This window comes from Heptranchias perlo, chromosome 25 (genome assembly GCF_035084215.1).
Source record: "Heptranchias perlo isolate sHepPer1 chromosome 25, sHepPer1.hap1, whole genome shotgun sequence".
NCBI classification, from domain to species: Eukaryota; Metazoa; Chordata; class Chondrichthyes; order Hexanchiformes; family Hexanchidae; genus Heptranchias; species Heptranchias perlo.
In genome coordinates, this window is record NC_090349.1 from 13,676,544 (window position 1) to 13,700,899 (window position 24,356).

Genomic DNA, 24,356 nt, shown 5'->3' on the forward strand with positions numbered 1-24,356 from the left:
CAATCCATGTAGTATCACACTTCACAGGTGAAGGGAAAGACACACTACAGAACAGCTATCTTGTAGGAATTTTCCACAATTGATTTAAAACATATAACAATGAGCTGTGATGGTTAGCAATCCATATAAATCATTATCAGTTATATGCAATAAAGCTCATTACACATTTTTCTCTTGTGGGACATTTCCCCCACATCTGCACCCTGTTATAGCACCCAGTACTCCCAATCAGGTCAGATGCAACACGGAGTTTCCTTTATAGCTGCTGCTAAGAGAATTACGTGCTCACGTTCAATATGAAAAGAGTACGATCATGTGACATCCAGGGATTTTGTAAAAGACAAAAATCATCAATTTTTGGTTACTTGATCACAGGGAAAGGGGGGGGGCAGGACCTCCATGTGCCCTGATTAACATTACATTTAGACATCCAACCCATTCCCACATGTGCTCCAGCAGTCAGTGCGAAAAAAAAGTTATGACCATAAAAATCCCCCCCATCTGTACAAATGGAAGTTGCCCTCCCCCTCCTCTCGACACTGTCATCCCTCACTTTGACAAGCACAAATGGGCACTTGGGGAAAGTTTTTTTTTTTGGCCCATTTTTTCTCTTGCAAGTTCACAGCTTCGCCCCAGACGCTAGATTTGCAATCATCGGTATTTTGAGCACATATTATTAAAGTGAATGAAACACACATTTGCGATCCCCCTCTATATATAATCAAATACTTGCCCTCTCTTCACCCCCACCACCAAACCCCACCACAGTTCGCATGTACTTCCCCAGCCCCTCCTCCCCTCCCCTCCCCGCCATGGCTTACCCCTGCCTATTTTGCCTTCCAACGGGTCTCGCTTGAAGTGGATGCCGTGGACGTCGGTGTGAGCCTCGCCGCCGGCGTTGATCGCCCATATCACCTTGTCGCCCTGGCCGCTCGCGCCGTAGCAGCAGCGTGCCGTCACCAAGGCCGCCGTTAGCAACCAGAGGCAGTGCGCGCTGCGAGTGCAGGGCTCCCCTCTCCTCATTTCACACTCACTGGTTCCGGGACTGTGTGTTTTTAAAATAAACTGCACACAAACCGTCTACGCGGCACGGCCTACACCATCCAAAAAAAAAACCCGCCCCTAATAAAATCCACTTGCAGTTTAAAACACTTTTTACATTTATTCCCTGCTAAACCCGCAAGGCCCCGGGAAAAAAATGTTCTTTTTTTTTTGCAGGTTGGAGAGCGCTGAGGGAAAAAGGCAGGGCTCAACCTAACCTGATGGAAGCGGCCGTTTTCAGCGTGTTACTGATTGACAAGGCGTTCGACCAATAGGACGTGGAGCGCGGGAGCTGTTTGACTTTTTTAACTGCGGGGGAGCGGCCAATCGGCGCGCCGGGGGCGGGACTTCAACTAGTCAAGTTAGGTTGCGTGTAAGCGCAAGCCTGGTCAGTTGGCAAATGCCAACCGAATGCGGAAGTAGGTGAACTGGTTCAATTGGTGCAGAGAGGGGAGGAGGATGATTTTTGTGCACGTTTTTTCTCAGAACTGTTTTCGCTGAAGATAGCTTAATTAGAAAACACGTTCGATTTTTACGTAGTATGTATTTTTTCTTTTGAATAGTTATACGAAATTGCATTCAGTGCTTAATGTTGTAAAATATGATTTTCGATCCCCCCCTCTGCGTAAAATGAGTCGATCGCGACTAACCAACCAGAGAGATCCAACGCACACTTGTCGCGGGGCAGTGTGGGAGTGGGAGAGAATGAATGAACGCCGGGCCCGCGCGGGAGGGCGGGAGTTGGATGGTGTGCGCACTGGCGGCAGGTACTGGCAGCATTGACTTATCGGCACAAGTGCGACAGGCTGCGAACCTCTTCAAACAAATAGGCCTGTGTTTATTTTAAATAGTCTGAAGTATCAAATTAATCGGTTACATTCTAAAATCAAAATAAATTGGTGTTGCCAGTTGTGGCCTCCGATCGACTTCTTTCACTCAAACCAATGACGGTTCTGTGTAGAATAATGTCATAGAGGTTAGGCCCCCTTAATGTCTGCTGTTGGAATCTGGACAAAGAATCATTGCTCTTGATTTTAATCTCTATTCTAATTTATCTTCCTCAACCCAACTGATTTGTTTCCTTAATCTCAAACTCCAAATTGATTCCCCTACCCACACACCAGGTCATCCCCTCGACCTTTTCATCACATGTGGCTTCAAGACCTTCAAAGTGTCTTACCAACAGCAATGACTTCCTCATCTCTCAATTCCTTTCTCTTACCACATATCCCTCAACTGTGTTAATGCCTTCGCACATTCCAACCTCTCCCAATTCTGGCTCATCTCACAGGATATTATCCATGCAACTGCCAATCTCCCCTTGTCTTTCAACATCTTTACCACTGCCCTCATACTATAATATTTTTGTGGAGAACATCGTCCATTAAACCCTCCATTCTCACCTTTGACACCAAATGTGAAGAAATTATGGAATTTTTGGTGCTCAAAATCAAAGGCATCTGTTTTCTCCCCTGCCTTCTCATAACTCCTTATTTCATAGTTTCTCTTCCATCTCTGCCAACCTTTACTAAACTTATCTTGTCTATAGAGCACACCACTTGCTTCCTCAGCTTCTGATTGCCCACCTTCCCTTCCTCAGTTCCACGTTTGCCATCATGAACGTGTCCCTTTCTTCCAGTACAACCCCTACGTCCTTTAAATTAATGTCATCAGCGCATTCTTAATAAACCTACTGTCAAGGTTTTGATTGTCTCTAGTTATCACCCTATCTCCAATCTTGTTTTTCTTTCTGAAATCCTGGAACATGTTGTTGCCTCAATTGTGTTTTCATCTCTCATTTCTTCCTGTTCAAAGCCCTGCAATCAAGCTTCCACCTCTCCAGAGTACCAAGATTGCGTTGGTCAAAGTTACTAACAACACTGTGGCTCAGTGGCCCACTTCATCCTCCTCAACCTTTCCTTTGCTACAGTTGACCACTCCACCCTCCTCGAATGTCTGTCTCCACAGGCCACCTCTGTGGCACTGCTTTCTCCTGGGTTCATCTTTACCTGACACATTGTATGTCACTTTCAATAGCTTAACCTTCCGTGCCCCCCACAGTCACCTATTGCATACCCCAAGGATCCTCTTCATCATTTACATGCTACCACTTGGTGACATCATTCGAAAACATGGAGTCAATTTTCATATATACATAGACAACATTCCCTGCCTCTCCATCGACCCTATATCCCTTGCCACCATCTACACCTGTCTAGCTCGCATTAAGAAAGCCAAAATTTCCTCTAGTTAAATGTCAGCAAAACTGAAGCTCCTTCGGCTCCCACAGGCACCTACATGCCTCCCACATTGAATCATGGTTGCCACTTCAGGCTAAGCCCAGACATGTGGAACCTTGGTGTCCCGGTTAAATTTTCCCCAAATCCAATTTGGTGTCAAGACCTCGGCTCCACTTCCAAAAAATGCCATACCTCTGCCCCTACCTCTTCCCCCTCTGCTCCTGAACCCCTGATCCACTCCTTTATCATCTCAAGGCTGGACTTGCCCTCTCTGCTTCCACCCTCCACAAATTACAAGTCATACAGAACCATGTGATCTATGTTCTCACCTGCACAAAGACCTACATGCCCACTACACCAATCCTTGCCAATCTCTATTGCCTCCCTCTGTCTTTAAGATTCTCGTCCTCACCTTCAAATCACTCCATTGCCTTGTACCTCACTATCTATGAGATCTCCTCCAGCCGTGTGACCCTGCGTAGAACCTCCATTCCTCTGACCGGGGCAGTGTAATGCATGAGCCTATGGTACCTGCGTCCAGGGCCCCCAGCCAAAAATGGAACCCCCACCAGGGGGCAGTTTCATTTAAGCGTAATATATTGTGATATTATTAATGCGGTGTGTGAAAATTCTATGGGACTGTTTCTTCATGCATTTTATTAAACAGTTGTGCTTTAATGGATCGGAAGGGGTCTGTACAAGGGGAGGGGGATGGTCGGAGGGGACCCGAATGTTCTTTGTGCCAAGGGCCCCAAGAATTTTTAATCCGGCTCTGCCTCTGACCCTGGCGTACCTTTTCTTCCTTGCTCTTTGTTCCACCATCAGCATCTGTCACTTCGGGCATTATGCCCCAACCCTCTGGAACCCCCTGCCTTATCAACTCCACCGTGTCACCTCCCTCCCTGCTTTTCTTTTTTCAGATTTGCCTTAGCATCCTCCCCCAATACATATTTTTCTTTTCTTCGTCTTGAGAATGGTTATTTCTACAATAATTTTTTTAACCTCACGAGAGATAGATTTTTAAAGAGGGAAAAAACATTTCTGTCAATTTATGAGGCTAGTATTAAAGCGAGACATTACAGGAACAGGATTTCATTACTTTTACTGTGGGAGTCCATCACTTTCTATTGTAGGAGTCCATCAATTTTAGTGTGGGCGTCGAGCACTTTTACTCTGGGAGTTCATCACTCTTACTTTTACTGTGGGAACCATTACTTTCACAGTGGAAATCCATCACTTTTACCTCAGGATTCCATCGCTTTTACTGTGGGAGTCCATCAATTTTACTGTGGGTGTCCATCGCTTTTACTGTGGGTGTCCATCGCTTTTACTGTGGGAGTCCATCAATTTTACTGTGGGAGTCCATCAATTTTACTGTGGGTGTCCATCGCTTTTACCGTGGGTGTCCACCGCTTTTGCTGTGGGAGTCCATCAATTTTACTGTGGGAGTCCATCAATTTTACTGTGGGAGTCCATCAATTTTACTGTGGGAGTCCATCACCTTTACTCTAGGAATACATCAATTTTACTCTGGGAATACATCAATTTTACTGTGGAATCCATCACATTTACAATATGATTCCATCATTTTTATTGTGGGAATCCATCACTTTTCCTGTGTGAGTCCGTCACTTCCACCGTGGGAGTTCATCAATTTTACTGTGGGTGTCCACCACTTTTACAGTTGGAGTCCATCACTTTTGCTGTGGGAATCCATCACTTTTGCTGTGGGAATCCATCACTTTTGCTGTGGGAATCCATCACTTTTGCTGTGGGAATCCATCACTTTTGCTGTGGGAATCCATCACTTTTGCTGTGGGAATCCATCACTTTTGCTGTGGGAATCCATCACCTTTACTGTGGGAATCCATCACCTTTACTGTGGGAATCCATCACCTTTACTGTGGGAATCCATCACCTTTACTGTGGGAATCCATCACCTTTACTGTGGGAATCCATCACCTTTACTGTGGGAATCCATCACCTTTACTGTGGGAATCCATCACCTTTACTGTGGGAATCCATCAATTTTACTGTGGGAGTCCGTCTCGTTTACTGTGGGAATCCATCATCTTTACTGTGGGAATCCATCACTTTTACTGTATGATTCCATCAATTTTGATGTGGGAATCCATCAATTTTACTGTGGAATCCATCATCTTTACTGTGCGAATACATCATTTTGCTCTGGGAGTCCCATCATTTTTACTGTGGGAATCCATCACTTTTACTCTGGGAATCCATCACATTTAACTTGGGAATACATCACTTTTACTGTGGAATCCAGCACTTTTATTGTGCGAATGATTTACTGTATGATTCCATCAATTTCGCTGTGGGAATCCGTCAATCTTACTGTGGGAGTCCATCACTTTTACTCTGGGAATCCATCACGTTTACTGTGGGTATCCATCACTTTTTTGGAGGGGGGCCATCCATCACCTTTACTGTATGATTCCCTTACTTTTGCTGTGGGAATCCTCACTTTTGCTGTGGGAATCCTCACTTTTGCTGTGGGAATCCTCACTTTTGCTGTGGGAATCCTCACTTTTGCTGTGGGAATCCATCCCATTATTTTGGGAATCCTTCACCTTTACTGTGGGAGTCCATCACTCTTATTGTGGGAGTCCATCACTCTTACTGTGGAAGTCCATCACTCTTACTGTGGAAGTCCATCACTCTTACTGTGGAAGTCCATCACTTTTGCTGTGGGAATCCATCACTTTTACTGTGGGAGTTCATCACCTTTACTTTGGGAGTCCATCACTTTCGCTGTATGATTCCATCAAATTTACCGTGGAATACATCATCTTTACTGTGGGAAAATATAATTTTACTGTGGGATCCATCACATTTACTATATGATTCCATCATTTCTACTGTGGGAATCTATCACTTTTGCTCTGGGAGTCCATCACTTTTACTCTGGGGATCCATCACATTTAATGTGGGAATCCAGCAATTTTATTGTGCAAATGATTTACTGTATGATTCCATCAATTTCGCTTTGGGAATCTGTCAATCTTACTGTGGGAGTCCATCACTTTTTTTGGGTGGGGGCATCCATCACCTTTACTGTATGATTCCCTTAATTTTGCTGTGGGAATCCATCACTTTTACTGTAGGAATCCATCACTTATTGTGGGAGTCCCTCACTTTTACTCTTCCTCGACACCATCCAGGACAAAGCAGCTCGCTTGATTGGCATCCCATCCACCACCTTAAACATTCACTCCCTCCACCACTGGTGCACGCGGCTGCAGTGTGTACCATCCACAAGATGCACTGCAGCAACTCATCAAGGCTTCTTCGACAGCACCTCCCAAACCCGCGACCTCTACCACCTAGAAGGACAAGGATAGCAGGCACATAGGAACACCACCACCTGCACATTCCCCTCTAAGTCACACACCATCCCGACTTGGAAATAAATCGCCGTTCCTTCATCGTTGCTGGGTCAAAATCCTGAACTCCCTATCTAACAGCACTGTGGGAGAACCTTCACCACACGGACTGCAGCGGTTCAAGAAGGTGGCTCACCACCACCTTTTCAAGGGCAATTAGGGATGGGCTGTAAATGCTGGCTTTGCCAGCGATTCCCACATTCCATGAATGAATTTTTTAAAAAGTCCATCACTTTTACTGTGCGAATCTACCATCTACTGTGGGAGTCCATCACCTTTACTGTGGGAGTCCATCACCTTTACTGTGGGAGTCCATCACCTTTACTGTGGGAGTCCATCACTTTTACTGTGGGAGTCCATCACCTTTACTGTGGGAGTCCATCACCTTTACTGTGGGAGTCCATCACCTTTACTGTGGGAGTCCATCACTTTTACAGTGGGAGTCCATCACTTTTACAGTGGGAGTCCATCACCTTTACTGTGGGAGTCCATCACCTTTACTGTGGGAGTCCATCACTTTTACTGTGGGAGTCCATCACCTTTACTGTTGGAGTCCATCACCTTTACTGTTGGAGTCCATCACCTTTACTGTTGGAGTCCATCACCTTTACTGTGGGAGTCCATCACCTTTACTGTGGGAGTCCATCACTTTTACTGTTGGAGTCCATCACCTTTACTGTGGGAGTCCATCACCTTTACTGTGGGAGTCCATCACTTTTACTGTGGGAGTCCATCACCTTTACTGTTGGAGTCCATCACCTTTACTGTTGGAGTCCATCACCTTTACTGTGGGAGTCCATCACCTTTACTGTGGGAGTCCATCACTTTTACTGTGGGAGTCCATCACCTTTACTGTGGGAGTCCATCACCTTTACTGTGGGAGTCCATCACTTTTACTGTGGGAGTCCATCACTTTTACTGTGGGAGTCCATCACCTTTACTGTGGGAGTCCATCACTTTTACTGTGGGAGTCCATCACTTTTACTGTGGGAGTCCATCACCTTTACTGTGGGAGTCCATCACCTTTACTGTGGGAGTCCATCACCTTTACTGTGGGAGTCCATCAATTTTATGTGGGAATCCATCACCTTTACTGTATGATTCCATCACTTTTACTGTGAGAATCTGGAACCTTAGCGTATGATTCCATCACATTTACTGTATGATTCCCTCAATTTTGCTGTGGGAATCCATCACTTTTACTCTGGGAGTCCACCACTTTAACCAGAGGAGTCGTTTACTTTTATTGTAGGGTTCCATCGCTTTTACTGTGGGAGTCATAGTCATAGAAAGGTTATAGCACGGAAGGAGGCCATTCGGCCCATCGAGTCCGCACCGGCTCTAAGCAAGAGCAATCCAGCTAGTCCCACTCCCCCGCCCTATCCCCATAGCCCTGCAAATTTTTTCCTTTCAAGTACTTATCCAGTTCCCTTTTAAATCCATGATTGAATCTGCCTCTACCACCCCCTCAGGCAGTGCATTCCAGGTCCTAACCACTCGCTGTGTAAAAAAGTTTTTCCTCATGTCACCTTTGGCTCTTTTGCCAATCACCTTAAATTTATGTCCTCTGGTTCTTGACCCTTCCGCCAATGGGAACAGTTTCTCTCTATCTACTCCGTCTAGACTCTTCATGATTTTGAATACTTCCATCAAATCTCCTTGCAGCCATCTCTGTTCTAAGGAGAACAACCCCAGCTTCTCCACTCTATCCACGTAACTAAAGTCCCTCATCCCTGGAATCATTCTAGTAAATCTCTTCTGCACCCTCTCTAAGGCCTTCACATCTTTGCTAAAGTGCAGTGCTCAGAACTGGACACAATACTCCAGTGGCTGAACCAGTGTTTTAACGAGGTTCATCATGACTTCCATACTTTTGTACTCTATGTCTCTATTTATAAAGCCCAGGATCCTGTGTGCTTTTTTAACCACTTTCTCAACCTGCCCTGCCACCTTCAATGATTTGTACACATTTACCCCCAGATCTCCCTGTTCCTGTACCCTTTTTAGAGTTAAGCCCTCTAGTTTATATTGCCTCTCCTTGTTCTTCCTACCAAAATGTATCACTTTGTATTTTTCTGTGTTAAATTTCATCTGCCACATGTCTGCCCATGCCACCAGCCTGTCTATATCCTCTTGAAGTCTATCACTATCCTCCTCACTGTTTACTATCCTTCCAAGTTTTGTGTCATTTGAAAATTTTGAAATTGTGCCCTGTACACCCAAGTCCAAATCATTAATATGCATCAAGAAAAGCAATGGTCCCAGCACCGACCCCGGGGAACACCACTGTACACCTGCCTCCATTCCGAAAAACAACCGTTCACCACTACTCTTTTGTTTCCTGTCCCTTAGCTAATTCTGTATCCATGTTGCTACTGCCCCCTTTATTCCATGGGCCGCAATCTTGATGATAAGCCTACCGTGCAGCACTTTTGAAAATCCATATACACCACATCAACTGGATTGCCCTCATCTACCTTCTCTGTTACCTCATCAAAAAACTCTATCCGGTTAGTTAAACACGATTTGCCTTTAACAAATCCGTGCCGTCTTTCCCTAATCAATCCACACTCGTCCAAGTGACTGTTAATTCTGTCCTGGATTATCGTTTCTAAAAGTTTCCCCACCACTGAGGTTAAACTGACTGGCCTATAGTTGCTGGGTTTATCCTTACACCCTTTTTTGAACAAGGGTGTAACATTTGCAATTCTCCAGCCCTCTAGCACCACCTCCGTATCTACAGATGTTTGGAAGATTATGGCCAGTACCTCTGCAATTTCCACCCTTACTTTCCTCAGTAACCTAGGATACATCCCATCCGGACCGGGTGACTTATCTACTTTAAGTACAGCTAACCTTTCAAGTACCTCTTCTTTATCAATTTTTAGCCCATCCAGTATCTCAACTATATCTTCCTTTACTGAGACTGGCAGCATCTTCTTCCTTGGTAAAGACAGGTGCAAAGTACTCATTTAGTACCTCGGCCATCCCCTCTGCCTCCATGAGTAGATCTGCTTTATCCATTATTTTTACTGTGGAAATCCATCACTTTTATTGTGGGAATCCATCACCTTTACTGTGGGATTCCATCACCTTTACTGTGGGATTCCGTCTCTCTTACCGTGGGAGTCCATCACTCTTACTGTGGAATCCAGCACTTTCATTGTGGGAATCTATCACCTTTACGGTATGATTCCATCAATTTTACTGTGGGAGTCCATCAACTTTACTGTGGGAGTCCATCACTTTTACTGTAGGAATCCATCACCTTTACTGTGTGAATTACATCGTTTTTACTGTGGGTGTCCATCATTTTTACTCTCGGTTTCCATGACATTTACTGTAGGAGTCCATCAATTTTACTGTGGGATTCCATCACTTCTACTGTAGGAATCCATCAATTTTACCGTGGGAGTCCATCACTCTTACTGTGGAAGTCCATCACTCTTACTGTGGAAGTCCATCACTTCTGCTGTGGGAATCCATCACTTCTGCTGTGGGAATCCATCACTACGCTGTGGGAATCCATCACCTTCGCTGTGGGAATCCATCACCTTTACTGTGGGAATTACATCACTTTTACTATGGGAGTCCATCATCTTTACTGTCGGCTTCCATCAAATTTACAATAGGATTTCATCAATTTTACTGTAGGCATCCATCATTTTAACTATAGGAGTCCATCACTTTAACTATAGGAGTCCATCACTTTAACTATAGGAGTTCATCACTTTAACTATAGGAGTCCATCAATTTTACTGTTGGAGTCCATCAATTTTACTGTTGGAGTCCATCAATTTTACTGTTGGAGTCCATCAATTTTACTGTTGGAGTCCATCAATTTTACTGTTGGAGTCCATCACTTTTACTGTTGGAGTCCATCACTTTTACTGTTGGAGTCCATCGCTTTTACTGTTGGAGTCCATCGCTTTTACTGTTGGAGTCCATCGCTTTTACTGTTGGAGTCCATCACTTTTACTGTTGGAGTCCATCACTTTTACTGTTGGAGTCCATCACTTTTACTGTTGGAGTCCATCACTTTTACTGTTGGAGTCCATCACTTTTACTGTTGGAGTCCATCACTTTTACTGTTGGAGTCCATCACTTTTATTGGAGGAGTCCATCAATTTTACTGTTGGAGTCCATCACTTTTACTGTTGGAGTCCATCACTTTTATCGTGGAAGTCCATCACTTTAACTATAGGAGTCGATCACTATTACTGTAACAGTCCATCAATTCTACAGTGGGAATCCAACAATTTTACTGTGTGAGTTCATCACTTTAACTATAGGAGTCATTCAATTTTATTATAGGATTCTATCACTTTTACCATGGGAATCCATCACTTTTACTGTGGGACTCTATTACCTTTACTATGGGAATCCATCACCTTTACTGTGGAAATCCATCATTTTTACCGTGGGAGTCGATCACTCTTACTGTTGGATTCCATCAATTTTACTGTCGGAATCCATCACTTTTACTCTGGGAGTCCATCACTTTTATTGTTGGTGACCATCAATTTTACTGTGGGAGGCTATCATTTTTTAAGGTGAGCATTTACATTTTACAATTCCATGAGTATTTCTAATCATTTTAATGAACAGTTCTATTAATATGTTATCGTGTACACATCAATGTTAAGGCCGGAAGGATGTAAAGTGCTTAGTAGAGAGATGACGTGCTGTTCCTCGAGCTTGCATGAAGCTTAACTTTGAGTTTAACAACTTTAGATCTTAATCACCACTCCCATTTTCTCTTGGAGATTGTGTAATCATTTACACCTCCTCTGGACCCATCTTTTGTTTCAATGATTATTCCATTATCAGCTCCTTTTGCCTTGCACCATCGTCCATTTTGTCATTTAAACACTCCTGCCCTCCACCCATTCACAGACCTTACGCTTTTGTTTTTTCCCTGCCCTGTTTCCCTGGCTCTGTACTTGCTTAAAAGCTGTTCATTGCCAGCATCTTCCAGTTCTGATGAAAGCTCATCCACCTGAAACATATCTCTCCACAGATGCTGCCTGACCTGCTGAATGCTTCCAGCATTTTCTGTTTTTATTTGAGATTTCCAGGATCTGCAATATTTTGCTTTTGTTTTAGAATCTGAATACTAAGTTTGGCGTGCACTAACTGCTATTTCTTAATTTTTCTCATCTTTTCCCCATTCTTTTCAATCTTGGTGGTGGTTTGCACTATGTTGCCAGGGGCCCTTGCTTAGATTTCTGAATACAATAATAAAAAATATATATACTTCACAGAATATGACGACAGATACAAGACATTATTCCCAAGGATTTGCAGGACTATGCTAAATATTGCTGGCTTATATATCACAGAAGACTTTAGATACAGTTGATCTTCACATTGGAGATTTCACAGTTGGGCCACCATCTTCTCAGGCCATGATCTTCTTGGTGCACTGCAGTAGTCAGTTAGCTTTTGGTAGAGTGTTGCGTTTTAGTCCTTGCAACCTTTTTCAGGTTACTCATTCATTTTCTATAGTTCCTCATCGTTCTGGACATTTTGTGTAAATGTTAACTTTTTGGCAATGATTACCTGTGCATTTGATCAGCTCTCTGTTGTCAGAATGTTTTAAAGAATGCTTCTTTTGTTTTTCTGTTCTGGGTTAGTTCCATCTCACTAAAACACGTTTAAGGCCAGTGACTCATCACAATCATAAATGTTTAAATAATTGGGTTAATGCCTGCATTAAAACAGCACAGAGTACCTTGATGTGAGCACTTTAAAGCCTAGAATGGAGTAGGCCATTCAGCCCCTCGAGCCTACTCTACCATTCAATTAGATCGTGGCTGATCTGTACCTAGAAAACCATAGAACCATAGAAAAGATACAGCACAGAAGGGGGCCATTCGACCCATCATGTCCGTGCCGGCTCGAAGAACAACCAGGTGCCCATTCTAATCCCACCTTCCAGCAACCGGTCCATAGCCCTGCAGCTTACAGCACTTTAGCTGCAGGCCCAGGTACTTTTTAAAAGAGTTGAGGGTCCCTGCCTCTACCACCAATTTGGGCAGCGAATTCCATACACCCACCACCCTCTGGGTAAAAAAGATTTTCCTCATGTCTCCTTTAATCCTTCTGCCAATCAGCTTAAATCTATGTCCTCTAGTTCTTGAACTCTCCGCTAGAGGAAATAGGTACTTCCTGTCTACTCTATCTAGGCCTCTCATAACTTTGTACACCTCAATCAAGTCTCCCCTCCACCTCATCTGCTTCAAGGAAAACAACCCCAGCCGATCCAATCTCTCCTTGCAGCTGCAATTTTCAAGCCCTGGAAACATTCTTGTAAATCTTCTCTGCACTCTCTCCAGAGCAATTACATCCTTCCTGTAATGTGGTGACCAGAACTGCGCACAATATTCCAGCAGTGGCCTTACCAGCATTTTATACAGTTCCATCATTACATCTCTGCTTTTGTATTCGATACCTCGGCTAATAACGGACAGCATTCCGTCTGTTTTCATCACAACCTTATCTACCTGTACTGCCACTTTCAGGGACCTGTGCACATGCACTCCAAGGTCTCTCACTTCCTCTACCCCTCTCAACATGTTCCCGTTTACAGCGTATTCCCTTTTACTGTTTGCCCTCCCTAAGTGCATTACCTCACACTTCTCCGGGTTGAACTCCATTTTCCACTTTTCCGCCCACTCCACCAACCCATCGATATCTTCTTGGAGTCTACAGCTATCCTCTTCACTATCAACGACACAGCCAATTTTTGTGTCATCTGCAAATTTGCCAATCATGCCCCCTACATTCAAGTCCAAATCATTAATATTTACCACAAACAGCAAGGGACCCAACACTGAGCCCTGTGGCAAACCACTGGAAACTGATTTCCATTTGCAAAGACATCCATTGACTTTTATCCTTTGTTTCCTGTTACTGAGCCAATTTTGGATTCAATTTGCCACATTTCCCTGTATCCCATGGGCTTTTACCTTTCTGACCAGTCTGCCATGTGGGACCTTGTCAAATTCCTTACTAAAATCCATGTAGACAACATCCACTGCACTACCCTCATCAATCCTCCTTGTCACTTCCTCAAAGAATTCAATCAGATTTGTAAGGCATGACATTCCCTGAACAAATCCATGCTGACGATCCATGATTAAACCATGCCTTTCCATGTGACAGTTTATCCTATCTCTCAGTATTGATTCTAATAGTTTGCCCACCACCGAGGTAAGACTGACCGGCCTATAATTGTTCGGCCTTTCCCTCGTACCCTTTTTAAACAATGGTACTACGTTTGCAGTCTTCCAGTCCTCTGGTACCTCCCTTGTATCTAGTGAGGATTGGAAAATGATCCTCAGAGCATCCGCTATTTCCTCCCTGGCTTCCTTCAATAGCCGAGGAAACATCCATCCAGCCCTGGTGACTTATCAACTTTCAAGGATTCCAGTCCCTCTAGTACTTCCTCTCTCGTTATGTTTACCTTATCCAATATTTCACACCTCTCCTCTTTAACTACTACGTCCGGATCATCCCTTTCCTTTGTGAATACGGAGACAAAATATTTATTTAAAACCCTACCCACATCCTCTGCTTCTACACACAAGTTACCCTTATCATCCCTGATAGGTCCCACCTCTTCCTTAGCTAACCTCTTGTTTTTAATGTACTGATAAAACATCTTTGGGTTTTCTTTAATCTTACTAGCTAATATTTTTTCATGCCCTTTCTTTGCTTTCCTTATTTTCTTTTTTACGTCATCCCTGTACTTTCTATACTCCTCTAGGCTTTCTGCAGTATTTAGTTTTTTGTGACAGTCATAAGCTTTTTTTTTCTGCTTTATCTTGCCCCGTATACTTCTAGACAACCAGGGGGCTCTAAATTTGGCAGTGCCACCCTTTTTCTTTGAGGGGACGTATCTGCATTGTACCCATAGAATTTCACTTTCTCGTGCCTCCCACTGGCTTGCCACTGATTTCTCCTCAAGTAGTTGTATCCAATCCACTTCTGCCAAATCACCTCTTAGTTCTGTAAAATTTGCCTTCCCCCAATTTAAAACGTTTACTCCTGATTTAACTCTGTCCTTTTCCATAATAATGCTAAAACTAACTGAATTGTGGTCACTATCCCTAATATGGTCACCCACTGTCACTTCACCCACTTGCCCATCTTCATTTCCCAGGACTAAATCTGGAATTGCATCCCCTCTTTGTTGGGTTTGTCACGTACTGGCTAAAAAAGTTCTCCTGGACACCGATCAAGAATTTTGCATCCTCTGTGCCCCGCACACTGTTTGAATCCCAGTTGATGTTAGGGTAGTTGAAGTCCCCTACTATTATTGCCCTCTTATTTTTGCACTCAGAATTTTGCCTACATATTTGTTCTTCTATTTCCCTTTCGCTATTCGGGGGTCTATAGTACACTCCTAGTAGTGTGACTGCCCCTTTTTTATTTCTTAGCTCACCCCATATGGCCTCGATTGATGATCTATTTAGCATATAATCTCTTCTCTTCAATGAGGAGTGTAGAAGAGCATGCCAGGAGCAGCACCAGGCGTACCGAAAAATGAGGTGCCAACCTGGTGAAGCTACAACTCAGGACTACATGCATGCTAAACAGCGGAAGCAACATGCTATAGACAGAGCGAAGCGATTCCACAACCAACGGATCAGATCAAAGCTCTGCAGTCCTGCCACATCCAGTCGTGAATGGTGGTGGACAATTAAACAACTAACGGGAGGAGGAGGCTCTGCAAACATCCCCATTCTCAATGATGGCGGAGTCCAGCACGTGAGTGCAAAAGACAAGGCTGAAGCGTTTGCAACCATCTTCAGCCAGAAGTGCCGAGTGGATAATCCATCTCAGCCTCCTCCCGATATCCCCACCATCACGGAAGCCAGTCTTCGGCCAATTCGATTCACTCCACGTGATATCAAGAAACGGCTGAGTGCACTGGATACAGCAAAGGCTATGGGCCCCGACAACATCCCAGCTGTAGTGCTGAAGACTTGTGCTCCAGAACTAGCTGCGCCTCTAGCCAAGCTGTTCCAGTACAGCTACAACACTGGCATCCACCCGACAATGTGGAAAATTGCCCAGGTATGTCCTGTCCACAAAAAGCAGGACAAATCCAATCCGGCCAATTACCGCCCCATCAGTCTACTCTCAATCATCAGCAAAGTGATGGAAGGTGTCGTCGACAGTGCTATCAAGCGGCACTTACTTACCAATAACCTGCTCACCGATGCTCAGTTTGGGTTCCGCCAGGACCACTCGGCTCCAGACCTGATTACAGCCTTGGTCCAAACATGGACAAAAGAGCTGAATTCCAGAGGTGAGGTGAGAGTGACTGCCCTTGACATTAAGGCAGCATTTGACCGAGTGTGGCACCAAGGAGCCCTAGTAAAATTGAAGTCAATGGGAATCAGGGGGAAAACTCTCCAGTGGCTGGAGTCATACCTAGCACAAAGGAAGATGGTAGTGGATGTTGGAGGCCAATCATCTCAGCCCCAGGGCATTGCTGCAGGAGTTCCTCAGGGCAGTGTCCTAGGCCCAACCATCTTCAGCTGCTTCATCAATGACCTTCCCTCCATCATAAGGTCAGAAATGGGGATGTTCGCTGATGACTGCACAGTGTTCAGTTCCATTCGCAACCCCTCAGATAATGAAGCAGTCCGAGCCTGCATGCAGCAAGACCTGGACAACATCCAGGCTTGGGCTCATAAGTGGCAAGTAACATTCGCGCCAGATAAGTGCCAGGCAATGACCATCTCCAACAAGAGAGAGTCTAACCACCTCCCCTTGACATTCAACGGCATTACCATCGCCGAATCCCCCACCATCAACATCCTGGGGGTCACCATTGACCAGAAACTTAACTGGACCAGCCACATAAATACTGTGGCTACGAGAGCAGGTCAGAGGCTGGGTATTCTGCGGCGAGTGACTCACCTCCTGACTCCCCAAAGCCTTTCCACCATCGACAAGGCACAAGTCAGGAGTGTGATGGAATACTCTCCACTTGCCTGGATGAGTGCAGCTCCAACAACACTCAAGAAGCTCGACACCATCCAAGATAAAGCAGCCCGCTTGATTGGCACCCCATCCACCACCCTAAACATTCACTCCCTTCACCACCGGCGCACTGTGGCTGCAGTGTGCACCATCCACAGGATGCACTGCAGCAACTCGCCAAGGCTTCTTCGACAGCACCTCCCAAACCCGCGACCTCTACTACCTAGAAGGAAAAGGGCAGCAGGCGCATGGGAACAACACCACCTGCACGTTCCCCTCCAAGTCACACACCATCCCGACTTGGAAATATATCGCCGTTCCTTCATTGTCGCTGGGTCAAAATCCTGGAACTCCCTTCCTAACAGCACTGTGGGAGAACCGTCACCACACGGACTGCAGCGGTTCAAGAAGGTGGCTCACCACCACCTTCTCGAGGGCAATTAGGGATGGGCAATAAATGCCGGCCTTGCCAGCGACGCCCACATCCCGTGAACGAATAAAAAAAAACTGTAATTGATTCTTTAACCAATAATGCTATCCCCCCTCCTTTTTCATTACCCACTCCATCCTGCCTGAAAACTCTATAGCCAGAGATATTATTCCCCTCTTTAAGCCAGGTTTCCGTTACAGCAATGATATCATACTGCCATGTGTCTATCTGTGCCCTTAGCTCATCTGCTTTGTTTGTAATATTCCTTGCATTGAAGTATATACCCTTTAACCCCGTCAAATTCCTGTGCTGAACACTATTTAACCTTTGCTTCTTTTGCCTTTCTGAGTCGCTAACTACGTCACTAACTGCTTTTCTACTTCCCGTTTCCTGGTCTGAATTTGTCCTATCTGTACCTGCCCTTTGGTTCCCATCCCCCTGCCACACTAGTTTAAACCCTCCCCAACAGAACTAGCAAATGCCCCCACGAGGATATTGGTCCCGGTTCTGCTTGGGTGAAACCCGTCCAGCTTGTACAAGTCCCGCCTTTCCCAGAATCCCAATGCCTCAGGAATTTAAACCCCTCCCTCCTACACCATCTCTCAAGCCGCGCATTTATCTGGTCTATTCTCCTATTTCTGCTCTCGCTAGCACGTGGCACTGTGAATAATCATGAGATTACTACCTTAGAGGTCCTGCTTTTTAATTTATTTCCTAACTCCCTGTATTCTGCTTGCAGGACCTCATCCCTTTTTTTACGATGTCGTTAGTACCGATATGGACCACAACCTCTGGCTGTTCACCCTCCCCCTTCAGAATGTCCTGCAGCCGCTCCGTGACATCCTTGACCCTAGAACCAGGGAGGTAACATACCATCCTGGAGTCACGTCTGCGGCCGCAGAAACGCCTATCTGCTCCTCTTACAATGGAATCCCCTATCACTATTGCTCTCCCATTCTTTTTTCTCCCCTCCTGTGCAGCTGAATCACTCGTGGTGCGTCGGTGTTGGCTTTTGCTGCATTCCCCTAATAAGCCATCTCCCCCAACAATATCCAAAGCGGAATATCTGATTGAGAGGGAGATGGCCCCAGGGGACTCCTGCTCTACCTGCCTAGTCCTTTTACTCTGCCTGGCGGTCACCCATTTCCTTTCAGCCTGCGTAATCTTTACCTGCGGTGTGACCACCTCACTGAACTTGCTATCCATGATAGTCTCAGCATTGCGGATGCTCCACAGTGAATCCACCCGCAGCTCCAGCTCCGAAATGCGGTTAGCCAGTAGCTGCAGCTGGACACACTTCCTGCACACATGGTCGCCAGGGACACCGGTAATGTCCATCACTTCCCACATAGCGCAGGAGGAGCATATCACGGGTGCGAGCTCTGCTGCCATGACTTGCCTTAGATTAAGCTCGTTAGTTACTCCCTTTAAGGAGTTTACTCCTTTAAATTACTCTTAATTTAGAGAATGTTAACTACACTAGGGACCTTGATTCACTAAAAAACGCTACTCGTTATAACTAAATTACGTTAAGTTTTTTTTTAAATGTAGTTTTATGCTATAAGTTACTTAGACCACAGCCCTAAGAAAGAAGAAAACAGAACAGATACTCACCACCAACCACCTACCTGCCTTACCTGTGACGTCACACTGCAGTTTTGTTTTGTTGTTGCTGTGACCCGCTCTCGGTACGCTCTGCTCTGCTGTCTAAACAAATGCACCTCACCCCTCACTCACCAAATTCCCAATTATAGACTCTGTCAAAACCAGACTCCGTCAATAGCTGCTACTCCGTGCTCCCTCACCTCCATTCCATTTACCCGCCTTAGCTCCATATGAGAACAGCGCCAAGTGTAATTTATACCCTGTAAAATGGAGAAACAGCATTCTCTGTGGAAAAGCCAGCTGGCAGAATCAATGTTCAGAAATCAGCTGATAATACCTATCTATATGCTGAGAAATGTAAGGAATCTTACAACACCAGGTTATAGTCCAACAATTTTATTTTAAAATCACAAGCTTTCGGAGATTGTCCCCTTCGTCAGGTGAGTAGGGGACAATCTCCGAAAGCTTGTGATTTTAAAATAAAATTGTTGGACTATAACTTGGTGTTGTAAGATTCCTTACATTTGTCCACCCCAGTCCATCACCGGCATCTCCACATCATATGCTGAGAAAGCCTGCGCACCCATTGAAAACTCCCGCTCCTGCTCCATGTTTGTCCAAATTTTAAAATCATGCTATTTTCTTTCTTCTGTTACAGAGAAGGGTCACGAGGCTGATCCATCTTGTCAGAGGATTCAATTATGAGGAAGTAATGGAGAAACCTGGACTCTTCAGCCTTGAAAGGGCATGCCTCAGAGGGGAGCTTATAGAGGTATATGATGGTGCACTCACACTATAAGTGGATTTGGCTTTGCAATGAGACTAAACTTATGGGCTCAGCTAAACCTGCGATTTCCCCCCCCCCCACCCACCCACCCACCCACCCACCACCACCACCCCCAACATTCATTTTAATGGACAGGAAAATCGTGAGCTGGTGAGTCCACAGTAGGAAACCTTGGCCATGGAGTGTGAATTGCGTCTCAAGGCCTGAACTGACTCAAAAGTGAAGGGGGGTGAGACTGCCTCCTTTGGGGAATCTCACTCTTCTTTGGTTTGGTGTCAAGTCAGACCCTGACTCAGGTTTCAGGCTGTATTCACACTGTAACTGCAGCATTGGTGCAAAGCAAAACTGCTTCACACCAACATTACAGCTATAGTGGGAATGCATCCTAAGATATTAAACAGTAATGCAAAATTTGGCAAACGCTTCAAGATAATCCTCAACAGTAAGATGAGGGAGCATAAGTGTAAACTGGTAAAAAGTAAACTTAGGATTGGTATTGGAAAGTTCTTCTTCACATAAAGAGTGAGCAACAGTTGGAATGGACTTCCTGGGGATTGTGGTTTCAGCCGTGGCTCAGTGGTAGTATTCTCATTTCTGAGTTGGCAGGTGGTGGGTTTAACTCCCACTCCAGAGACTTGAGCACAAATTCTAGGGCTGATACTCCAGCGGAGTACTGAGGGAGTGCTGCACTGTCAGAGGTACCACCTTTCAGATGAGAAGTTAAGCCGAGGCCCCGTCTGCCCTCTCAGGTGGACGTGAAAAATGCCATGGCACTATTTCAAAGTTCTCCATGGGTCCTGGTCAATATTTATCCTTCAACCGCCTTTACTAAAAGAGATTATCTGGTCATTAATCACATTGCTGTGTGCGATTTGGCTGCCGCGTTTCCTACATTACAACAGTGACTACACTTCAAAAGAACTTCATTGTTTGTAAAGTGCTTTGGGACATCATGAGATTATGAAAGGTGCCATGTAAATGCAAGTGTTTTCTTCCTTATTTAAGAGGAAATTGGATAATATTATAGGGGAATTATATTTATTTTTGGACGGCTAAGCTAAAATGAGTTGATTGGCCTTCTTCATCTGTTTATCTTGTGAAGTACAAGAGCATGAGAATCAACAATTACACTCAGGAAGCCCTTTATTGTTTATCGGGGCCTTCAGAATTTAGGTCTATGCTTTGTAATTTAAGAAACCAGCAAAATCAGAATCTAGCAGAATGCCCATTAGCGGGTCTTCCAACTATAATAAATGGAACACCCCACACAGTTCATTGCAGCATTTTACTTAAAATAATTTACTTAAAATATTTTGTGCTGCTGCAAAGCCATTTCGGCTTCAATTCAACACAAAACGTGCAGTGTAACGGCAGCCAAACCCGTGTCAGTTTGGGGTTTGGCATCAAGTCCGAAACCTCCTCTGGGAGATATAACTGCAACTAGTCTGAAACAAGCAGCTCATTACATAGAATTACATATGGCACAGAAACAGGCCATTTGGCCCAACTGGTCTATTCCGTGTTTACGCTCCACATGAGCCTCCTCTCACTCTACTTCATCTAACCCTATCAGCATACGCTTCTATTCCTTTCTCTCTCATGTGTTTATCTAGCTTCCCCTTAAATGCATCTATGCTATTCGCCTCAACTACTCCTCGTGGTAACAAGTTCCACATTCTAACCACTCTCTGGGTAGAGAAGTTTCTCCTGAATTCCTTATTTTATTAGTGACTATCTTATATTTGTGGCCCCAAGTTTTGGACTATCCCACAAGTGGAAACATTTTCTCTACATCTAACCTATCAAACCCTTTCATTATCTTAAAGACCTCTATTAGGTCACCCCTCAGCCTTCTCTTTTCTAGAGAAAAGAGCCCCAGCCTGTTCTGTCTTTCCTGATAGTTATAACCTCTCATTGGACTGCCTCGTTTTCTCTTTACCAAAGTTTGAGAAATCTTGCTGGCTTTTGGACACTATTGAGCAGAGCTCTGACCCTTTAAATCACCCTGCTCTACCTTTCCCCTGACTACAGAAGGATGTGGAGCTAATGGTATACGGATACTGCTGCCTCACAGCACCCTCAAATGGTACCCACAGCAGAACAGCAATGGAAGTAATCAATGCTAAAGTCATTTTTGGGGGGAGAGCTGTTGTGCAAATTGGGAATTTCTATTGCAGCAAAACCCTTCCCCAAGGAGCCATCTGAGCTTTACCAGGCTGTTCCAGATTCCTGCCATGGCCCACTAAATTCCCTGCCCAGAAGACAGTATTCCTTCTGTGAACCGTGCTGCCTTTTATGGTGTATTTACAAGATGGCTTCATGCCCTGCCTTGTTGTCACATTTTACCACAAGGTTTTAAGAGCAGATTTAAGTGAGAATTTTCCAAGAAAGCATTTGTCCTGAGTCAATTATATTGTTATAAATTGTTGTGGGCATTCCTAACCAAACGTAAAAACTGTTGACTTTCCTCTTTTCTGAATGATACTGCAGGCTCTGGTGATTATTATGGCTGCTTTTCATGTAATTCTTTACAGAGTGAGTGGTGAACATATGGAATGGACTGCCAAGGAAGGAAGCAGGAGCTGATTTTATCAGCAAATTCAAGAGAGAGTTGGATAAGTACCTGAAGAAAACTTTAATAGAAGGAAAAAAGAGATATCATGGGATAGGATACTGGGACTGAGTAGATAGTCGGAGATGGTCTTTTACGGTACTATCCATTCATACGTTCCTAATACTAAGGGCCCAGTAAACCAAAATTCTGTTTCTAATTTTTTTTAAAATGAAACTTTTGTTTCTGTGCCATAAAAAATACTGCATGATTGCTTGCAGAAATAGTAAAAGCCCTTCAGCTAATTTTAATACCAGAATGAGTTCATTCTTGTGCAAACCATTTATCCTATAGCTGACCGTAAATTCAGGTGTAAATGTTTTCTCAGTGCACAAGTTTTCAAAATCTCACACTATCCAACACTAAACACCAATATAAGTTCCTTCCTCCCCATGCATAAAAAAGTTAAGTTCTGAAGATTGAAACAGAAAATTTATTTTAAAAGCAATAGGGGCACATTTTACTGTTCCTGCTCTAGAGGTATTGGATCACTTGGCAGCCTATACAGGAACATCAGGTGGGCTCTGTTAACGGCCCAATTTTCCTGTATTCACTGTGCCCAGACAATCCAATAGCTCCAGACACAGGAACAGGAAAATCAAGCCCCCTAGTTTTTTCTCCTTCAGTTTTCTATCCTTCCTTCTGAAGGTGCTCGTGTACGCTGAGGTGCAGTTTCATAGGTTTTAGCTGCCCTCTGCTACCTCACCCAATGGCCATTTTTCATATGTGAGACTAAACATTGAGTGTCGTCAGGCTATTTGACCTTGGGGGGCATTGTGGCTGTGCCCAGTCATGTCCTTACCTCACATCAATGCGTGTGCAATTTCCAATAGGAGTCGCAGGATAGCAATCAGGAGTGGGAACTCACGTCGGATTTTCCCTTCCTTAGCTCAAATAGACTGAACTCAATTGTCGCTGCCCAACTGCCACCCTAGTGTAATAAATTAGATAACCAGGTGGTGAAGGATAGAGTACTAGAGCCTGATCTTCAGTTGCTTCCAAGCCTTTATTCACAGAGCTCTTCATTACACCCACTCCACACCCTAGATAAGCTCTCATATAAATGGATACAAGAGAGTCCCCAATTGATACGCAGCACCTGAATACAATTAACACTAATTGATATAAACCATATGGATGCAATTCACAGATTTCCCTCTCTCTCTTTAAATAAAAAAATTTAAACTTTACATATAAAATATAAACAAAAATTTCAAAAATCAAAAACTTCCATACTCTGTACAACTTACACTATTCAAAGATTTACATTGTGAGGCGACCCTTCTCCAGGATCCCTAATAATTTCTTCGTACATATACTTTTAGTAAAACAATCCGACAGTTGATGGCTTGAATCCACCCATTTAACTCTAGAGATTTCCTTTCTCTCCAGCATTTGTTTCAAGCCAGCAAGGTCAATCCGTAATCTTTTCTCACTCACATTTTTCGTAGAGTGTACATTATCCCACGATGAATGATTGTCTATATAACATTCAATGGGTATACTATCTTCAGTACTCCCATTGTACAGAATCCCATATCCACGACGTCGACAAGAGCCAGTGTTTCAGCAACCAGGGTACTTTTAACAATCCTTTTTATTTTCTTAGATTCCCAAGCTAAAGGACATTTCCCATTCTCACCCATAACAAAAACACTATGAAACCAGCTGCACTAGAATACCCATCCGGAAGATTAGCATGTGAAGCATCGCTAAAGTTAACTCGCTTCATTTTTTTTGGGTCACCTAAGGATGGGAACTTAAGTACGCATTTAATCTATATTTAATTTCCGTAATGTTTTATTTGCCCTTAAAACATTGTCTACAATGGGGTGTTTCATTGAAGTACTTAACTCCAACACATCAGAACTAGCATCTGGCCTAGTCTGAGTGCACAACCAGTTCAACTGACCAATCAAGCTTCATAATTGCTCTGTCTCTTCTTTAGATATAACATCACCTTTCTGTGATGACCTAGTACGATTCAATGGGATGGGAGAAACACTCTCCAAATAGGACTGTTGATTTAAAGTAATACCAGACCCACTCTGATTAATATCTAAACCAATATATTTAAAAGCCCCACAGGCCTGACTCCCAATTTTAAATTCTACTCTAATCCTATTAATGACGAATTTCTCAAATTCCGCAGTACCACCCCATAAGGAATCATCAACATGCCTCGTGAAGATGCCTGAAAGTTTTCAGTTATGGTACCAATAAAACATTGTGGGATCTG

The 24,356-nt window shown here is 44.1% G+C and overlaps 1 protein-coding gene across 2 annotated transcripts in view; it reads right to left on the minus strand.

The window, feature by feature from the left end:
* The window catches only part of mlec (malectin), a 64,023-nt gene extending 62,739 nt beyond the window's left edge, over positions 1–1,284 (minus strand). Inside the window, exon 1 of one of the 2 annotated variants that reach the window (XM_068005658.1) lies at positions 822–1,284. In XM_068005658.1, the coding sequence (XP_067861759.1) occupies positions 822–1,023 (202 nt within the window). In that variant the 5' untranslated portion in view covers positions 1,024–1,284. The remainder of the gene's footprint in view (positions 1–821) is intronic. The other variant, XM_068005659.1, reaches the window with a different exon arrangement.
* Positions 1,285–24,356: the final 23,072 nt, after the last annotated feature.